Source organism: Ursus arctos, unplaced genomic scaffold (assembly GCF_023065955.2).
Source record: "Ursus arctos isolate Adak ecotype North America unplaced genomic scaffold, UrsArc2.0 scaffold_12, whole genome shotgun sequence".
NCBI lineage: Eukaryota > Metazoa > Chordata > Mammalia > Carnivora > Ursidae > Ursus > Ursus arctos.
Window position 1 is genome coordinate 68149384 of NW_026622786.1, and position 20616 is coordinate 68169999.

The window sequence follows — 20616 nt, forward strand, 5'->3', positions numbered from 1 at the left end:
TTGACTTAAGTTGCTAGCGGATTTCCAATCTCATTTTTAGTCTGCCCTCATTGTATTTCCAAATGTATGCATTGCATTTCACATGCCTATTTAATTGCAAATCTACATTAACTATAAACTATGGAAGTTATAAACCAAGCTAAATCTTTTCTTAAGCAAAAAGCTTTAGCAGACAGATTTTAAATTAAAATGAAGCATACTTCTTTTTCTAATTAAAGAGTGATATTTTAAAAGCTTATATTCCGAAAAGGAGGGGTATAATCCATTCAACTGCACATAATTATAGCACTATTTATTTTCCTCAATGTTTTGCTCTTCATATAAGAAAACCTTAATTCAGGCAATACTTAAATCCATAAATATTTATTGAGTATCTATGAAATGTCAGGTCATGTGCTGATTCAGGGAAGGTAAATAGGATGTAATAGTGACCTGCATATATAAAGTGACGGGCACCCTACTATTAACTAATAAGGCAATTCTTCATACTTGCACAACTTTTCCTAAGGAATTCAGTCTTTACCAGCACCGTCTGCTTGGGGAAGAAGCTGATTCTTCAGAGGAGGTGGCAAGAAGACAGAACAATAAATAAAACTTAAAGCAAGGGTGAGTTAGAAACCCCCCAACACTATTTCCCCACCTGCGTAAGTCTGCATATCCCTCTAACAGTTTGCGAAAGGCTCTCAGATAACTAAGGATTTGGGTACCTGATTGACATACCGAATGGGCCCTATAGCAACTGTGAATTGCAATTTTCACACTCCAATTTCATTCCAGTTGGTCATTGCCAGTATTTCTCTTTTAATTCATCTCACCCATTCTTAATCAATCTGTATTCCCTACATTAGAAAGAGATGGAAAATGGTCAAAGATGAAGACCAGGCCCAGAAGCCTCCTGGGATTTCAGGAGCTCAGAAGCAATAATTTGAAAACTTCCAACACTAATGGACAGGCCCAGAGGTCTTGTTAATCTTGGAAAACACTCTCTGATCTTGTTAATTGAATGACCAATTCATACAGTCACCGTAGGGTCTACAAGCTATGCACTCGTATCACTACAACCCAAATATTGTTGCAGGTGGCCTAAGAGCCTAGAGTTCAGTTAAGTCATTTCCTGTGAGAACACTTGGAGGACATATATCAAACCACTCAGATGAAGCCCTTGCCTCTATTTCACATTAGAAAAGAGAGGTTTTTAAAATATTAAGCAGGCCTAATTGTATTTATTATTTAAAGAAAAGTAAATAACACTAAAATCAGAATATCACTACCTATGGAATACCAAAAGTAATAAAGTCACCCTAAGAGATTTAACTACTTGAGGATGCAATTTGTAAAAAGCATCATCACAAAATAACAACATTTTAACAGCTCAGGTTCTCCCTAAGGGCTAGAATTTATTTGGATTTACGAATCCACTCTTTGAGTAAAATGTGCAAAGGATACCAAACTCTGAATTCAATAATGTATACAAACATAGCATTTGAGCATCTGCAAAAATGATCAAACTAATGGAGAAATGCACTTAGAGAAACAAAGAATTCAGCAAGAACCACAAGGACATAAGAACCTTGCATGAAGTCACATCCTCAGAACACTGAACTGAAAGTTACGGGATTATTTTAAGACTAAACTCTGTCACAACCCTGTGTGACACTGGAAAACTGTGTAACCTTTCTTAGATCTCAGCTGCTTCATTTCTAAAACACAATTAATACTATCAGAAATAATATCTATACTATACTATCGGCTACAACAAAGTATTGTTATTAGCTATTACAACTAGAGGTATTCTCCTTAAGAACACAGTCCTAAATACATGGTCTACACTGCTAGATTTAAGACCTACTATGAGAGCATTCATGTCAGGGAGAAGTTAGACAAACACATTCAGGTTATTCCTGGAGCAAAGGCCAAAATAATCAGTGGCTAAACTACAAATTACATACCAATCAAGGAAAAGAACTACCAAACTGGGTCAACATCATACAAATGTACACAAGAAAGGAGCAAAGTCAACAAATAACTACAGAACAAGTATAGTATGATAAATGACAATCCAATCCACTATGCAAATAGCCTCAAACACAGAGGCTCCAAAAATTGGCATCAGAGATGTATTTGAGTACATTTAAAAATTTATGAGAACAGGAACTTATCTTGCTTATAAACAAACAGATCAATAGCTTTCCAATCAACTAGCAATGACTAATTAGAAAATATACATTTTAAAAGATCCTATTCAAAACAGCAATAAAACTTAAATTAGGATTAAAACTAATGTATAAAAATCATATAAAGAAATTAAAAATCCTTAAAACCATTACCATAAAAAGAAAGCTTTGGGGCATCTGGCTGGCTCAGTTGGAAGGGCATGCGACTCTCGATCTCAGGGTCATGAGTCCCACATTGGGCGCTTACTCAAAAACAATAAATATTTTAAAAAAAATAAGTAAAAAGAAGGCATCTGTGTTTCTGTGTTCCTGAACAGAAGGATGCAATACTATAAATATTTTAAAATTCCACAAATTAATCTATGAATTTATTGCAACCTCAAACAAATTTCAACTGGAATGAATTAATTTTTTTAATGAAACAGAATGACCTGATTCTCAAGTTCATCAGACAGTAAATGCGAGGAGAAAGGCCAAACCTGAAAATAATTTTAACAACTACAAGTGGGAACTTGTCCTACCAGGTGGCATAAAATACCACAAAACTATAATAATTAAAACAGTATGACACTAGTATAAAAATAGGCAAACAGAACAATGAAACTCAACAGTCCTGAAACAGACCCAAGTACAAATGGGAATTCAATAAATGACAGACTTGGGGGTCCTGGGTGGCTCCGTTGGTTAAGCGGCTGCCTTCAGCTTGGGTAGTGATCCTGAGTCCCGGGATCCAGCCCTGCGACAGGCTCCCTGCTCAGCAGGGAGTCTGCCTCTTCCTCTGACACTCACCCCGCTCTGGTGCCCTCTCACATAAATAAATAAAATCTTAAAAAAAAAAGATAGACTTAGAATCTAAGAACTAGTAAGGGGAGTGAGTGGCTGGCTGGCTCAGTCACTACAGCACACAACTCTTGATCTCGGGGTCCTGAGTTTGAGCCCCACGTTGGGCACAGAGAGTACTAAAAAAAAAAAAGAAAAAAGTTAAAAAAGACTTAAATGAAGGGGCACCTGGGTGGCTCAGTCAGTTAAGCATCTGCCTTCAGCTCAGGTCATGATCTCAGTCCGGGGATCGAGCCCGACATCGGGCTCCCTGCTCAGCGGAGAGTCTGCTTCTCCCTCTCCTTCTGCCTACCCCCACTTGTGCTCTCTCTCGCGCTCTCAAATAAATAAAATCTTTAAAAAAAACTTAAATGAAATAAAAATCAATGAGGAAAAGATTAACTATTTAATAAATGATACTTGCACAACTAGCTACCCATCTGGGAAAAAATTAAATCAGATTCCTGCATCATACCATATGTAAAACCCTAAGCAAAAAACCCTATGACAGTATTAGAGAAAAATAATCTTGAGATATAAAAAAGGCATTCTAAAATAAGAACCAAGTCAGCTAAGATTTATGTTTGACCACATAAATAATAAAAACTTCAGAACAAAGATATCATAAATATAATCAAATAACAAGCAAGAGCCTGGAAGAAAATGTTTTCGCCATACAAAGGTGGAAGGGGTAATCCACACTGTACATAAAGACATCATACTAACAAATAAAGAAAAAACCTCAATATAGAAATAGGCAAAGGATAAGAATAAACAATTCACAGGAAAGAACAGATGCTCAATTCACTGGTAATCATGAAAATGCAAATTAAAACAATGTGATTCCATTTTCCACCCTTCAGATCGGTTAAAATAAAAAGACTGCTCTATCTGGCTATGGCAAGAATGGCGGTAGGGGTGTGGGAAAACCAGCATCCTCATACTCTGTGGGAGTGTGAACTGGTTCAGCCTTTTTAGATGGCAATGTAGCAGAATCTATCAGAATTTCAGTTTATACTCCCTCTGGCTCAGTACTTCCATCTCTAGGAGCTGTGCTACTGAAAGAGTTGCACATGCGCGCCAAGACATTTTGTACGTGAATGTTCACAGCAGCATCATTTGTAAACAAAATCAAACTGTTCACCAACATACAAGAGGTTAAATAGATCTTTGTATGTATTATGAATGATGTAGAGCTATCTCTATGGAAAGCTATCCAAGATACACTGTTAAGCAAAAAAATGCAAGTCACAAAACAACAGGCAACATGTGTGCACACAGATGTGCGTGCATTGCATCTGTGTATAGACACATCAAGAAAAGGACCAGAGCGACGCGTGGCTGGCTCAGTCGGTAGAGCACACTACTCTGGATCTCAGGGTCGTGAGTTGGAGCCCCAGGTTGGGCGTGGAACCTACATTAAAAAAAAAAAAAAAAAAAAAAGGACCAGATACACATACAAAAAAATTTTTAAGTGATTACATAAGGAGTACTCTGAGGTTGATTAAGGAGAACTTTCACTTTTACTTTATGTACTTTCAAAACGTTTGAATCTTTATAATGTACATGTATACATATAAACTTTTTAAAGTTTTAATAGATATACTTTTACATAAAGCATATATACTATCCACACATCTCTAAATGGCAAATACCACAAAGAAAAATTAATGATTTAAATGTTTTATTAATATAAAATCCTTGGGGCATCTGGCTGGCTCAGTCGGTGGAGCATGCAACTCCTGATCTCGGGGTTTTAAGTTCAAGCCCCACATTGGGTGTAGAGATTGCTCAGAAATAAAAATATAAAAAAAAAAAGTACATACATGTGTGTGTGTATATGTGTGTGTGTGTGTATACATGTATATGTATATATAAACTCTTAAGAAAACAGCAAAATGAAATTCAAAATAGCCTCACATGAAGGATAAAATCCCTACATAAAAAAAAATGTAATTTCAAGAAAAAAGGGAAACAGTACCTGTACAATCAAGAACTTATTTAAAATTTAAAACTAAATCATTGTAGAGAATAGCAAAAACCAATTCAAATGTTTGAATAAAAATTTCTCTGTAAAGTGAGCCATTCTTTAAACAAAAGAGAAACAAAAGTATAATATAGCAACACAAAAACATACTGCATGGGCATGAAGTCAAGAGTTATATAAGGAGACAGAAAACAGTTCAGTTTTATAGCCTAGAAACAGATGGAAATTTAGAGACAACATTCAGTTGAGAGAATCCAAAAGGCACAGCAGCGAAGGTTTAAAAGGAAACATATTTCAATGAAGCCCTACTCTAGACACTAGAGTTCAAAATTGTAAGCAAGTTGTTCTGTAAATGACACCTTCATGGCAAAGACAATATACTCATACTACTTCTAGTCTCCAGAATAACCCTTTGGAGCACTTGCAGAACTTTACTGTGCCAAGCAATCTCTCTCAATTGATTTTTTAGACATAATTAATCTTGCTTAACTTTAACAAAGAATCGTCTTCGTTTTAGTCCACCAACCTGTGCTAATAGAAGAAAGTATGAGCAAAACCATTTTTTCCCCAAAGATTTTATTTATTTATTTACTTACTTATTTATTTATGTGCCAGAGAGAAAGAGAGAGAGAGAGGGAGCACAAGAAGGGGGAGCAGAAGGCAGAGGCAGAAGCAGACTCCTCATGGAGCAAGGAGTCCAATGCCGGACTTGATCCCAGGATCCCTGGATCACAACCTGAGCCGAAGGCAGACGCTTAACCAACTGAGCCACCCAGGCATATCAAAACCATTATTTATTTGGTTTTGAAAGATAGTACATGTTTTTAAAATTTGGGGGTATAAAGTTTAGTTTCATTACATTTTGTTCAATCTAAAATTAAAGTCGGCAAAACAAATGAACAAACAAAAAGCAGAATCAAATCTACAGATACAGAGAATAAACTGATGGTTGCTGAGGGGGGTGGGCAAGTTATAATAGAAGATACAGTATAGGGAATGTAGTCAATAACACTATAATAATATTGTATAGTGACAGATCGTAGCTACACTTGTGGTGAGCACAGCATAACCTACAGAGATCCTGAATCACTACGTACACCTGAAACGAATGTAACATTGTGCATCAACAATCAATCAATCAATCAATCAAAGTTTAAGTCTAAGAATACACATTTTTGATGAAACAGCCATTAAATCCTAACCCAGCTTGGAATTCAATGTTGGCCACAGGTAACTGTACCCATTTCTATAATGGGGAACAGAGAATATAAGGGACTCCCAGTTCTTGATTAGAGCCTAATTTCTTCCTATAAGGGAAAAAGTGATAAACGTATAGAAAATTTTATGGCAAATTTTCTTTCCTGCCATGACTATACAACAGGAAGAACACTGGAAACCATTCTGTTAAATGGGCAACTTCTCTCTCCCACCCCACTAGTGTGACTTAACTTGGTTGGACTCAATTATGCCCTAGAATCAGTCAAGTAAGCACTAAGAATCTGTTACCCTCACTCCTCCTTTCCATCCACCACTACCGCCTCTCTCATCCACCCCCTACTCTTAGTCCCAAGTACAAGACATACACTTACCAGCTGTCCTCTTTTTTAGTTTTAAACGTATCAATCTCTTAATCCCTGCATCATAGGCAATAGATCGCATACCTTATGTTCTAATGTGCAAGATGTAAGGCCTCATCAAAATTAAGAACTACTGTGCTTCCAAGGGTACTACCAAGAAAATGAAAAGACGACCCATGGGATGGGAGAAAATATTTGCAAATTATATATCTGGATAAGGGACTTGTATCTAAAATACGTAAACAACTTTGTAACTCAATAATAAAAAGATAATCCAATTCATAAACAAAGACAATTTGTAAAATGCAATATTCCGGGGAAAAGAAAGAAAAAAAGGACAAAGGATACATGTCCCCAAAGCAGGTATACAAATGCCTGGTAAGTATGGGAAAGTTGCTCAATATCATTAGTCACTAGGGAAATGCAAACCAAAACCATAGTAAGATACCACTTCCCATTCACTGGATAGCTGTTAAAAAAACAAACAAATGAAAAAAACAGGTAAGAAGTGTTAGCCAGTACATCAAGAAATTGGAACCTTTATACCCTGTAGGTAGGAACGTAAAAGAGTGCAGCCACTTTGAGAAAGTCAAGCAGTTCCTCAAAAGCTTAAATGTAAAATGTCTGCACCTCGTCTATCTGACAAAGGCTTAATATCTAGAATAAAGAACTCCTATAACCGAATAACAAAAAGCCACCTCAATTAATAAATGGGTCGAGGACTTGAATAGACATTTCTCCAAAGCTACACAAATGACCAACAAGTGCAGGAAAGATGCTCATCCTAGTCATTAGGGAAATGCAGACTGAAACCACAATGAGATACCACTTCACACTACTAGGATGGTAAACTGAAAATTAAGTGTTGGTAAGGATCTGAAGAAGCTGGAACGCTCAAACATTGCTGATGGGAATGTAAAATGGTAACAGTCACTGCAGAAAACAGTTTGGCAGTTCCTCAACAAGTTAAACAGAATTATCATATGACCCAGCAATTATATTCCTAGCTATACAACCAAAAGAATTCAAAACTGACTCAAACAGATGCTTGTATGCCAATGTTCATTGCAGCATTATTCACAATAGCCAAAAGGTGGAAGCAGCCCTGTCCCACAACAGATAAATGGATAAACAAAATGTGATGTACATATTATGAAGTATTAGCCATAAAAAAGAAAAAAGTTCTGACACATGCTAATGTGTATGAACCTTGAAAACAGTAATGCTAAGTGAAATAAGCTAGACACAACGAGACAAATACTGTGATTCCACTTGTGTGAAGGATGCAACATAGGCAGATTCATAAAGGGAGAAAGTAGATCAGAGGTTAACGGGGACTGGGAGAAGGGAGGCATGGGGACTTATCTCTATATGGCACAATTTCTGCTTGTGTATCAAAGAAGTTTTAGAAAAGTGGTGATGGCTGCACAACGTGGTGAATGCGATTAACGCTACTCAGCTGCACACTTAAGACGGTTAAAATGAGAAATCTTAGTTGTATTTTACCACAATTTAAAAAAATTAACAATGTAATATCAAAACCACTGAATTATACACTTCAAATGGGTGAATCGTATGTAAGTTATATCTCAATGAAGTTATTTTTTAAAAAAACAGAATACAGGGGTGCCTGGGTGGCTCGGTTGGTTAGGTGTCTGCCTTCAGCTCAGGTCATAATCCCGGGGTCCTGGAATCAAGCCCCACATCGGGCTCTCTGCTCAGCCGGAGTTGGCTTCTCCCCCTGCCCGGCAGCCCCCTGCTCCACGCCCCGCTCATGCTTGCATGCTTTCCCTCCTCTCTCTCTGAAATAAATACTTAAAAAAAAATACAATTCCTGAAAAATCATAAACAAGAAAATTTCCAAAACAGGGTATTAATTATATAATGTATCTAATCTATACAGTATATTGTTATATAGATTATATGATAAAAGTATATTTATTAACATGGTAATATGTTGACGATATTATAAGTGAAAAAGCAGGGGCGCCTGGCTGGCTCACTCGTTAAGCATCTGCCTTCGGCTCAGGGCGTAATCCCAGAGTCCTGGGATTGAGCCCCACATCAGGCTCCTCCGCTGGGAGCCTGCTTCTTCCTCTCCCATTCCCCCTGCCTGTGTTCCCTCTCTTGCAGGCTGTCTCTCTGTTAAATAAATAAATAAAATCTTTAAAAAAAAAAAAAGTGAAAAAGCAGGTTTCCAGACAGCATGAGCCCACTAAAAAAAAATGTCTGGAAGAAGATGCCTGAAAATAGTGACTGATGGTAGCTTTCTCTGGATGGTAAGATTACTGATAATTTTTATATTCTTTTTTTTTAAGATTTTATTTATTTGAGAGAGAGAGGAGAAAGCATGAGTGAGGGGAGGGGCAGAGGGAGAGGGACAAGCAGACTGTCCGCTAAGTGGGGAGCCCAATGTGGGGCTTGATCCCAGGACCCTGAGATCATGACTTGAGCCGAAGGCAGATGCTTAACCGACTGAGCCACCCAGGAGCCCCTATACTCTTATTTTTATGTATCTGTATTTTCTAAATTTTGTGTAATGTTCTATACTCCTTGCATAATAAAAAAGTAACCAAAATAAGAAGTATGTACATCTTTAATAACAGGACAGTTGAGGTATATATACAGTAATAGCTTATGACACTTAACCCATCATTAGGTCACTAGCTCCATTTGGCATCTAATAATCTATTTTGAATATAAATAATATTTATACTATAAACTTCCTTAAATCCACTCACCCTTTCTAGGATTTTTAAATGTAAGCTAACTCCAAATACTTTCTCTAAGTACAAAGATCTTTCATATTCCATAGCCTCTAAATACTATACCAGATTTTCTAAAATTTATAAACTGATCAGTGTGAGCAATCACTTTCCATGTTATAGCAAACAATAAGAATATAATGCTTTCCAAAACTACTTTTTTCCAAATTACTTTTTGATCTCTTTCCTACAGGTCTTTTCTAAAATGATAAATGTCACCTACACACTCAGTGTCATGTACTGTGCTGAACATTGTTGAATCATCACCTCATTTCATCTTCCTAACAGCCCAGTGAGGTTGGCATTATCATGGCTTTACAAACAAAGATACAGAATCAGACAAGTTAGCAAATACAGCTGTAGGTGGTAGACTGAGAGTCAAACCAACGTCTGAATTCAAAGTCTACGTGCTTTCTAATTGTATGCTCTATCGTAAGAAAGAAAGTTGGTCCTAATACCCCAATTCTTACATATTTGTAATGTGTAAAATACATACATGCACAATTCTATTTCAGAAAGCTACTCCTTTTCCCACCTTACACATTCTTTGTTACCAGCCTGAAGCTCTATGTAAACATGAAATACATGGGAAGTTATTAAATACAATTCCTTGAGCACAATTCATACAGCACAGAATGGCACAGAAGGTATCCATATTCATAGTGACTGGCTGATTTGCCTCTGAGTGTGACTACACTGGATTTCACGCTATCTAACACTGAAGTCTCGGGATACAGCTTTGTTTCAGGGCTGGCAAGACCACCTACTTCTATACCCCTCCTTTTATAAGAGGGCACGCTGAGATAAACCGACCTGCCAGTTAGTGGAGAGGAAACCAGCACTTGAACCCAAATCTGACTATTAATCCACAGTAAGCATCTGGGGCAATTCCTAGGTGACAGACCTGGAGACAGTTTTTTGCCTTCAAGATACTTACTGCCTTTGAATAACAGAATCTACTGGTAGAAATTAAAAAGGGAATTCAAAGTTGATGTACTTTATCATTGGGTTGTATCCTAGCATAGGGATGAGAGGAGAACTTTATCCACACACAAAGAGCCAGACATATTTGGCCTATCTATCATCCAGCCAGATTGTGACCATCCTTGCTTCAGTCTTGCCTTTATGACACCACTACCGCTTCTGACACCATTACCATTTCCACTTGCCACCTCCCTCACCCAATAATCACTAAATAAGTAGCAAATAAAACTGCCCACAATATAAAAACCTGTATTAACCATTAAGTCAATTCCCAATCACATAATCAAAGCATCCGGGCTGTCTCTCTACTCCCTGTAGACACCAAGAAAATATTAATTCATGTTATCTACCTAAACCATACATAATTATAAAGGGAAATCTTATCGGTTAAATTAAACACATAATACTTTCCAATGGCACACACCAGTGACAAATACATCACGGAAGTTCCAAACGGATGGTGGGCAGGGAAGCAGTCTCTTGCATAGCCCCAAGTTAAGCATATTTAATTGTTTGTTGAAATAAGATATAGCCTAATGATGAATGAAACCAATTTACGGGTCTTCTGGAGAAGACTGATGGGATCCAGTCCCTCAACGTGAGTTTCTGAGAATGGTCGGTAACAACCGGTCCTTTTTCCTTTACCAAAGTAATGTTTTGTTAGGTTTATTTACCAGGCAGCATAAAACTGTTGGCAAACAATATGTCCACTCGCACCTGTTCTCTATTAAATTCTAGGTGCTCTTATCACATATTTAGTCTATAAAAATGTTCTTGATTTGCCAGTTTAAAGCAATAGAAATGTTAGAGCAAATACATTTTCATAGGCAACTGGGCTAAAAGTATTAGCTTTAAGGTTAACAAGAGTAGGTGTGATTCGGCGAACATGACATGAAGAATAAGACGGTTATCACCCATGTCCACCCTTTCTCTCTTACCTGATCTAAAAGTCCCACTACTAGAGAACTTCTCTGAAGTGCTCAGGACAAGCGTTAGAAAAAATACTGTACTCCTATGTAACTTTGGGAGGTCCTCAGTGATTGAGGTTCTCTCCCCATTAGCATCTTAACTAGAATGTGGTCTTTAGATCAACCCATTATTGTCACTGGAACTTTAACCCAAAGGGTGTACATCAAGCAGATTTCAAAGAGAGTAAGGATAAGGGAAAGAACTGATGTTGAAGAGGCGCTTTGAGCTAAGACTTAGGTCGAGGCATCTAATTTTCATGGGGGTAGAACATATACATACATTCAGAGAAGCTCCTCCCTGCATAGCAAATTCATGTAGTTGGATATGTGTGTGTGTGTGTGTGTGTGTGTGTGTGTATTTTTTAAGATTTCATTTTAAAATAATCTCTACACCCAACATGGGGCTTGACCCCACAACCCCAAGATCAAGAGTCACATGTTCCACCAGTCGACTGAGCCAGCCAGGCACCCCAAATGGAGTATTTTTTATAAAATTTTTTCTTTATTTTCTTCAGTAATCTCTACAGCCAATGTGGGGCTCAAACTCATGTCCCTGAGATCAAGAGTCTCATGCTTTACCAACTAAGCCAGCCAGGCACACCGTATATATATTCTTTTTCAAGGCATGACTGAGCTGGCAGAAAATTAAAGAAGTAACTCAGATTTAGCTAAATCGAGGATGCACAAATCTGGAGTGAGTGTGTGCTAGAGTTGTGGCTGCCCTGGGGTCTTTCCCCACCCCCAAATCTCTGATGGCTAGAACCTGGGATTTAATGGCCCACAGACTGGGGAAAGGGGACAAAGACTGAGGCCTAAATAGGACTGGAGATCAGATCAAAGAGCTCCATGTAAAGTCAGAACCCCAAAAGGATGATACTCTTCGTGGCTCAACTAGAAAAGAAAACCCACCAGGCAGAGAAAACTGCAACAATTCCTAACCACAAGCCCATACTGATTAAAAAAACTTGTTAAGGAAAAAAGAAGGAAGTTCTGAAGTGCAAAAATAAATGGTGAATAGACAAACTGGTATACATGTGAGTTATTCTACACAAACATTACATCATTGCTATAAAACATTAACACATCATTTGCAGGGATTTAAGAAATCACTACAGTATTTAAATCCTGGAACACAGATAGGATGAACCTAGAGTTAAGCCTACTAAGGTATTTCTACTGATTAGGAGGGGGGAGAGTAAAAATATTAATCAATACTAGACTTAAGTTAAATAACACGTATGCTTAAAATTTCTAGGGCAGACACTAAAAACAGACTATAGCAACCAAAGTAGGAGGGAGTAAATGAGGGGAGGCATCTCAATCAAGTCAAAGAAAGCAGATGCGGGAGGGGGGTGTACAAAATTCACACACAAAAAGATGATGATATTAATAAAAACACTTATGTATGATTTACCACGTGCCTGACACTGCTCTAAGAACTACACATATTAGTTCACTTAATCTCCGCACCACCCCTTTGAGGTAGATACTATATATTATTATTCCCATTTTACAGATGAAATTTAAGCACAGAGAGATTAAATGACTTGGCTGAGGTCACGCGTACAGGTGTTAGGATGAAATTCAAACCCAGGCAGTCTGACTCTAGAATCTGAACTCTACATAGTGCCTAATAGACAATACACAGACACTTTGACATTCATTCATATCCTTTCAGTTCGATTTTTCTTCATCTAATGACTAAGAAATTAGCTACCTGTACCAAACGTACCCAAAGTATAGCTACTTACACTGCTCAAACCATTTCCTACGTTGACTATTTATGGATAAGCACAGAGTAGGCAAAGAGGAGGGTGCTAACATATATGAAGTAATAATACATATTAGGCACTCTGCCAGACATTTTATTACATAGGTTCTTCTGGTTAATCCTCACAATCACCATGAAAAGTAAATTAATATTCCAAATTTTCAGTGGAAGAAACTAAAAAGCAAAAATTTCAGTAACTCACCAAGAGGCAGGAACCCAGGTCTGAATGGCTTCAAAATCTATTTAAATGTTCAGTGAGCATCAGTTTATGCCAGATGTTGTGCTGGGCACTAAAGATATGAGAGTAAATCAGACATTTGAGGTTCTACCCATATGGAGTTTATGGTCTAAAGGGGGGTAATCTTTGGGGTTCCTGGACCCAATTCTAACTTGAGGGACAGGTTGCCTTACACAATTCTTGAACACCAGCAGAGTGTCCGAAAATTCAACTCAATTCTATCTACCCAGAGATATCGTCAGCTTTCACAGGTTAAAGGTTCAGTCCTACAAGACGCCCCCCCCCCACCACCACTTCAGAGCCCAGTTCCAAATCCAAGGTATTGCCTATACTTCTGACCAAATGACTATAAATTAGAGGACCCCAAGACCCCCTCTTTGGATTTGATTAATTTGCTAGAATGGCTCACAAAACTCAGAGAAACATTTTACTTACTAGATCATTGGTTTACTATAAAGAGGATGTAACTCAGGAACAGCCAGATACATGCATAGCACCAGGGCACAGAGCTTCCGTGCCTCTCCAGACAAGTGTCTCCCCCTGAGTCTCCACGTGTTCACCAACCCAGAAGCTCTCTGAACCCCGTCCTCATTTTTGGAAGCTTTATTACATAGTCATGATTGATTAAATCATTGGCCATTGGTTAAATATCCAGGTTCACTCCCCTCCCAGCAGGTGAGGGGGAGGAGTGAGACTGAAAGTTCCAACCCTCTCTTCACACATTTGGTTTTCTGGTCAACCAGCACCCCGCCCACCTTATGTGGGGTCCAAACCCCACCTCATTAACATAACAAGAAACACTTTTGTAACTCTGAACACTAGGGAAATTCCAAGGGTTTTGGGAAGGTGTTAAGTCAGAAACTGTGAACAAAGATCACAAGTTGTTCTGAAAATACCTAAGTATTGTTCAGATCTAATTACTTAACAAATATAACTTAGATATTTCTTTTGGACTAGAGTAGTTGTGAAAAAATTACTGAGACACTAGGGCACCATGAACTGAGAATGTCCTGGAATTTCCGTAGTAAGCTAAGATCTGAAAGATAAGCAAGCATTTCAAACACCAAGTAGGAGAAGGAGTCAAAGACAGGGTCCCCACCCTTGAAGGCATTACAGTACAGTTCAGAAGGCAAAAACTACAAGATAAACAGTTTTTAAACAATGTAATGTTAAATTTGACTATTTGCAAAAGTTTTTCATATCTTTTCTCATAAAATTCTATTAAATGCGTATCTATCCCTACTAAATTGAAAGCCCGTAGAAGCCTGCCTCTATCTGCATACACAGATAAGCACACAGTCTGCATTCAGGAAGTGTTTTCTGGGTCAATCTCACATAGGTTTACTCTCCTTAGGCTTTTCTCAGAAATGAAACCTCCAATTACCCGTCAAGGGTAACTCTGCTTTAAGTGTTCTCTACTCCCCCACATCTCCCAGCTGCTTCTTTCCTACTGTCCTTCAAAACTGAGTTCAGACACACCACCTACCCTGGGAAGACCTCCCTGACCCACTAGACTGAAATTTAAATGTCCTTATTTAAATGGTATATTTAGTACATTTTTATCATAGGACTTACCACTCTATTCTATAGTAGTCACCGATAAACTTCCTTACCTCCACACTAACTAAAAGCTTTCAGCAGCAGGATGTGTGCTTTATTCAGCTCAACAACAATCACAGTGCCTAGCTCTCAAAAAACTGTTTTCTGAATAAATGACAAGTCAAAGGAAATTTTTAAAATTATGTTTTTTCACCTTTATGGACTTATTGGAAAAAATGAGGAGTTTACTCAGAAAAACTTTAGAAAGGGGGTTCACAAGTTTGCAAAAATTAAAGCAGTTCATAACCATCCCGTGCTATCTAATAAAGAACCATACACTGCTGACAGAAATGTAATAAGTATAATGTTTTTGAAAAGTATTCTGACAATTATCAATTAAAATTTTTAAAAATGCACATATCCTCTGACTCGACAATCCTACTTTTAGGGACTTTATTTACAAAAACAGTATCCATATGCAATGTCTATTTACAAGGAAGTTTTCTGAAGTACAGTTTACAATAGCAAAACAATTCCTGGAAACTATCCTTAATGTCCATCAATAGGGGAATGGTACAACCATGCTATAGAACATGAATATTATGGAATATTCTACAGCTACTAATAAGAATGAATTAAATCAGGTGCCTGGGTGGCTCAGTCCGTTAAGAGTCTGCCTTCGGCTCAGGTCATGATCTCAGGGTCCTGGGATGGAGTCCTTTGTAGGGTTCCCTGCTCAGCGGCAAGTCTGCTTCTCCCTCTGCCCCTCCCCCCTGCTTGAGCTCTCTCTCTCTCTCTCTCTCTCTCTCTCTCTCTCTCATGCTCTAATAATAAAATCTTTAAAGAAAAAAAAAAAAGAATGAATTAAATCTATACGTAATGACCTGAAAGGATATCCATGATACATTCAGTAGAAAATAGACGAATCCCATCTGGAGGTAAAAAATACATATATACACTGGCATTTTTATTTCTAAGAATATTGAGAAAGAGATGGTGAAGCAGTTAAAACTAGACAGCTAATACAAAAGACATCAGAATTAGAGGGGATTTTACATTTCTCAACCAAGTATGTATTACTTTTGTAATTTAAAATAGAAAGGTAAAAAAAAAAAAGAGGACGTTTTCAAAAGTAATGATAGTAGTATCTCAATATAGTCTCCTCTCCTACAAGTTCTTAACCAAAAAAAAAAAAAAAAAAAAAAATCTAAGTTACAACCACCTTTAATAAGAAAGGTGGTACATCAGAAAAGTCAAGAATTCTGTGGACTATCTCTTTTACAGATAATTTAAACTTTCTATTATTTAAAAAACCTATCTCTTACTCTATCCTATCCCACCAAAAGGAGAGAAAGGCCTATTCTTAAACAAGCTTAATGTTCAGTGGATCTTTCTATCAAGTTTCTTCTATGAGCCATAATCTGCTTTGGGGATTTGTAATCAGGAGCTTGGATATTTCAGAATATTCAGCAGATTTTCACAACCATACCATTTATTCACTGAGAGTAAGCAGAAGTGTTACATAAGAAATCTGAGCCTGACAGAGCTAGGTCTCATTCAAGCATTTCTGTCCTGAAATTGGGAGAGCTAACTGCTACTTGGGCGCCCCCTGGGGACCAAATTTTAAAACTTTTTACATCTTAGGACAAACCAGTGTCTTCTAAGAAATCTACTGATTCAAAAAATACTTATTAAGCCCTTACTATGTGCCAGGCACAATGTACAGCACTAGAAACACAAAGACAAATAAAATCAGCTTTCTGATTTCTACATGCTTAAAGTTAATATCATCCCAAAATTTCTAAGCACAGTAGGTAGGGAGACCATACAAAGTATGAATTACCCATATAGTCCCTGGAGAAAGTTATGACACAGAAAATGACAAGAATGTTTTTGGGGTACTAAAGAAAGCAATTTGGCATTGAGATAAGATTTAGCATAATTTGTTTATGTAAGCAAATCTTTAAAAGAGAGGAGATTTAAGGGGCGCCTAGGTGGCTCAGATGGTTGAGCACCTACCTTCTGCTCAGGTCATGATCTCCAGGTCCTGCGATCCAGCTCCCCCCCTCCCCCAGCCCGGACCCCGGGCTCAGCGAGGAGTCTGCTTCTCCCTCTCCCCATCTCATGCGCGCTCTCTCTCTGTATTTCTGTGCCTCAAATGAATAAATAAAAAATCTTAAAAAAAAAGAGAGAGAGAGAGAGGAGGTTTAAATAACCTTCCAGCTAACACATGCAAAATGTGATTATTTTGAAAGACAAATTTAGGTTATGGCACCAAAATTTTTCTTGGGCCAAAACAATATAAATAAAGCTTAATTTTAGAAATTAAAAAAATGACACAGTAAGCCCATCATCCTTTAGTAACAAGTTATTCCACAATAACTCTAAGCACTTAACTCTGGAAGGATTGCACTGACTTAGAACACCGCTAATTTTCAAAAACAAATCGAGTACAAGAGGACACAGATTTAGAAACAATTAGTTACAAAATAAAATAAAACTGAGGAAGACAAGTACAAATAAATGGGCAAAGTCAACACCCAAATCTCCCTCAAATCCTCTCATCCCAGTTCAGAACACTTTCAGAAGACACTGTATCAGATCTGCCTTTTCTTCCTCACGGTCTGGGAGAGTAAGCAGCAGAGGTACAACTCACCTCAAGGAAGAAAAGAAGGCAGGGAGGGAAGGGAGAAAAGAAAGAGATAGATAATAAATAAATACATATAGACATACAAACCAGCTTCCCTCCCCTTATATCCACATCACTAACTGCAATGCCCCAGGACATTGGAGGGCCAGATATTCTCAGATTCTATAGCCAGGTCCAAATATGTACTTCTGGCAGCATGAGTTGGAAATCCATGTAATTCCCCACCTCCCCAAATTGTATTTCAGTCACAATTCAGGTACCCTGTGAGCTAAACTAGCACTGGCATGATAGATAGGGAATTTAACCTTTAGTTACAGAACTTTTTCCCTACAGAAAAAAACTTAGTCCTCAAAATTACAATTTTTTAGGATTCAGTTTATATTTGCTTATGAAATTTAAAAAATGAGTCAAAATACAGAAGACTCATGAGGGGGGGGAAAAAAGTCTCTGACTTAACTATTCACAGACATTCCATTGTTTAATTTAGTCAGCTAGGAGACAGCAATTGCTAAATTATAAACTATTTGGAATTTGTAGAAATCAACCCAATTATCGCAACTGGAATCAAGAGCAACTATTTTCATGAAAGATGACAATTTAAAACAATTTAAGCTCATATAATTGCCAAAATACTAAAGAATAATACATTATGAAACATTTAATCATGGAAATCTTATAGTTGATAATTAACAGGTTTAAAACATTATCAGCCATTACTGAACACAGTAAAGAATAAATACTAGTTACAGAATGTGTAGATTATTTTTAAAGCAGTGGAGTAATTTGAGTATTATTAGTTTGGGTGTGGATATTTAAAGCCACATTATGATTCAGAAACAAAATATTTAAATGCATTCAAATACAGCAGTCATAAACCAATTTTTAAAGTAATACTACTTTAAAGTAGAAATAACCAACTTCATAAATTAAGTACAAGAAGTATAAAATGGAGAAAAAAATTATCTGCATCTATGTGTGCCAGATATGTTACCTCATTTAATACTCACAAATACCACACTAGATAGGTATCATTTCTCTTTTCACAGAGGAAGGCCAGATAAAAGTAGCAACTTCCCTGGGTCTAAACAAACAGTAAATGGGGGGCACCTGGCTGGCTCAGTCAGTAGAGCATGCAACTCTTGATCTCCAGGTTGTGAGTTCAAGCGCCACAGTGGGCATAGAGATTACTTAAAAATAAATACAATCTTTTTATTTTATTTTATTTATTTATTTGAGAGAGAGAATGAGAGAGCACGAGAGGGAGGCGAGTCGGAGGAAGAAGCAGACTCCCTGATGAGCAAGGAGCAGGACTCCGGAACTCCATCCCTGGGATTCCAGGATTACGATCTGAGTCAAAGACAGTGGCTTAACCAACTGAGCTACCCAGGTGCCCAAAATGAATAAAATCTTAAAAAAAAAAAAAGGAAAGAAACACAAAGGACAGAGTTAGGGTTTGAACCCGTATCTCTTTGACTCCAAAATCTTTTCTCCTTTCCCTATTATGCTATATACATGTAAGAGTCATCTCAGATATTTAAAACAAACAAACAAACAAACAAACAAACAAAGGGCGCCTGAGTGCCTCAGTTGTTAAGCATCTGCCTTCGGCTCAGGGAGTGATCCCAGAATGCCGGGATCGAGCTCCCCTACTGCCTCCCTGCTTGGCTGGGAGGCCTGCTTCTTCCTCTCCCACTCCCCCTGCTTGTGTTCCCTCTCTCGCTGGCTGTCTCTCTCTCTGTCAAATAAATAAAATATTTAAAAATAAATAAATAAAAATAAAACAAAACAAAACCTGACATCATTCAATTGCCACTTATCTTAAAAAGTTAAAAAGAACCAACAAAAATAAGAAGAAAAATATTTATGGGGTTTTTTTTTGGTTGAATTAGTTCCACTTTCATTCCTTAAAATGATCAGTAATTATCAAGACAGCTGTAAAACAGTAATGAAGTAGATGTTACTATTTGACTTTCTTTGGATGCTCTTTAGAGAATAAAATACAGGACAGGAGTGCATTGTATGAACATAGGAATGGAATGAAAGTCCAAAGCTAATATAAGCCACGTCCTGGAACAGCAGAGAGCATTATTTTAGAAGTTCTGGGTCAAAACTTTTGTGGTCACAGAGTTTCACAGGGATTGTTTGGGTGTTTTACAGCACCACTGGTCGCCTCTCATTTCTATATATCATATCCTGTTTTCCTTCACTCCCCTGATTCTCCAATTAGCCTTTCTCCTCACAGTGTCACCGCAGCTAACCACGTTTACCTGTTCGAAAAGAGAACGGAACCGGTAACCTTAACATGTGAAGCAACAACAAAAAAAGTAACACAATTTTTGAGTCGGGAGGTATTTCACATTGAGTTTAAATCTGGGTGCAGAGCTCTTAGGGTCCAGAGTGCAACTGAGACTCGGAGAGAGGAAGTGACTTGGCCATGGACAAGGCGTGAGTTGGCAGCGGGACCAGAGGTTGAAGCTTGAACTCCTACTCTGCTCCTCAGCTTTTGGACCACACGAATCCGGACTGAGCCTCAGAGCTGGTACTGCCATTGACAGGGTCACAGAAGTGCTCCGGGCAGATCACAGAATACCTTAAGCAACACCCTGTCCCCAGGGGTTCTTTTCCAAGATTAAGACCAGGGTAAGGTTAGCTGAGGCGTTGGTGTTTACGGAGGGTTTGAGGGAAGGGGCGGAGTGGATAAACCGGTCTCCCCTCCAGATAGCTGCGAGTGCACACTGCCTCTAACCTGAACCCACGCTCCTGCTGCCTTCACCTACCACACAACCAGCGACACACTGACCTCGGTGCGCCGGGGGTCCCCCGAGGCTGATCTTCCCGGATCTCCCTCCCAGCCCACTCTCGAGACGAACCTGATCCCCAAATTGTAAGGAAAGAGGTGCGCGGGAACAAAGCGACCCCAAGCGGTCCCCCTCCATTACGGGCGCCCCCGAGGCGGGCGGACGTGGACTACGAGTCCCGACAGGCTGCGCGCCTCAGGACCCTCGACTACCGCCACGCGGGCGCCGCAATGGTCGCCGGGACTCGTAGTCCGCGGCTCCGGGGCGGGGGGGGGGGGGGGCGCGGACCGCCCCGCACGGCGGGACAGGCCAACCCGGCGTCCGGTCAAGCCCAGGGAGTGCGCCT

The 20616-nt window shown here is 38.5% G+C and overlaps 1 protein-coding gene across 2 annotated transcripts in view; it reads right to left on the minus strand.

Moving 5' to 3' along the window:
• The window catches only part of CMPK1 (cytidine/uridine monophosphate kinase 1), a 34122-nt gene that overhangs the window by 13231 nt on the left and 275 nt on the right, over positions 1-20616 (minus strand). Inside the window, exon 1 of one of the 2 annotated variants that reach the window (XM_026498157.3) lies at positions 20343-20448. The exons of the other annotated variant lie outside the window; for it this stretch is intronic. Coding sequence (XP_026353942.1) covers positions 20343-20408 — 66 coding nt within the window. The 5' untranslated portion in view covers positions 20409-20448. Of the gene's footprint in view, positions 1-20342; positions 20449-20616 lie in introns of those variants that run through there. 2 annotated transcript variants of the gene reach the window in all.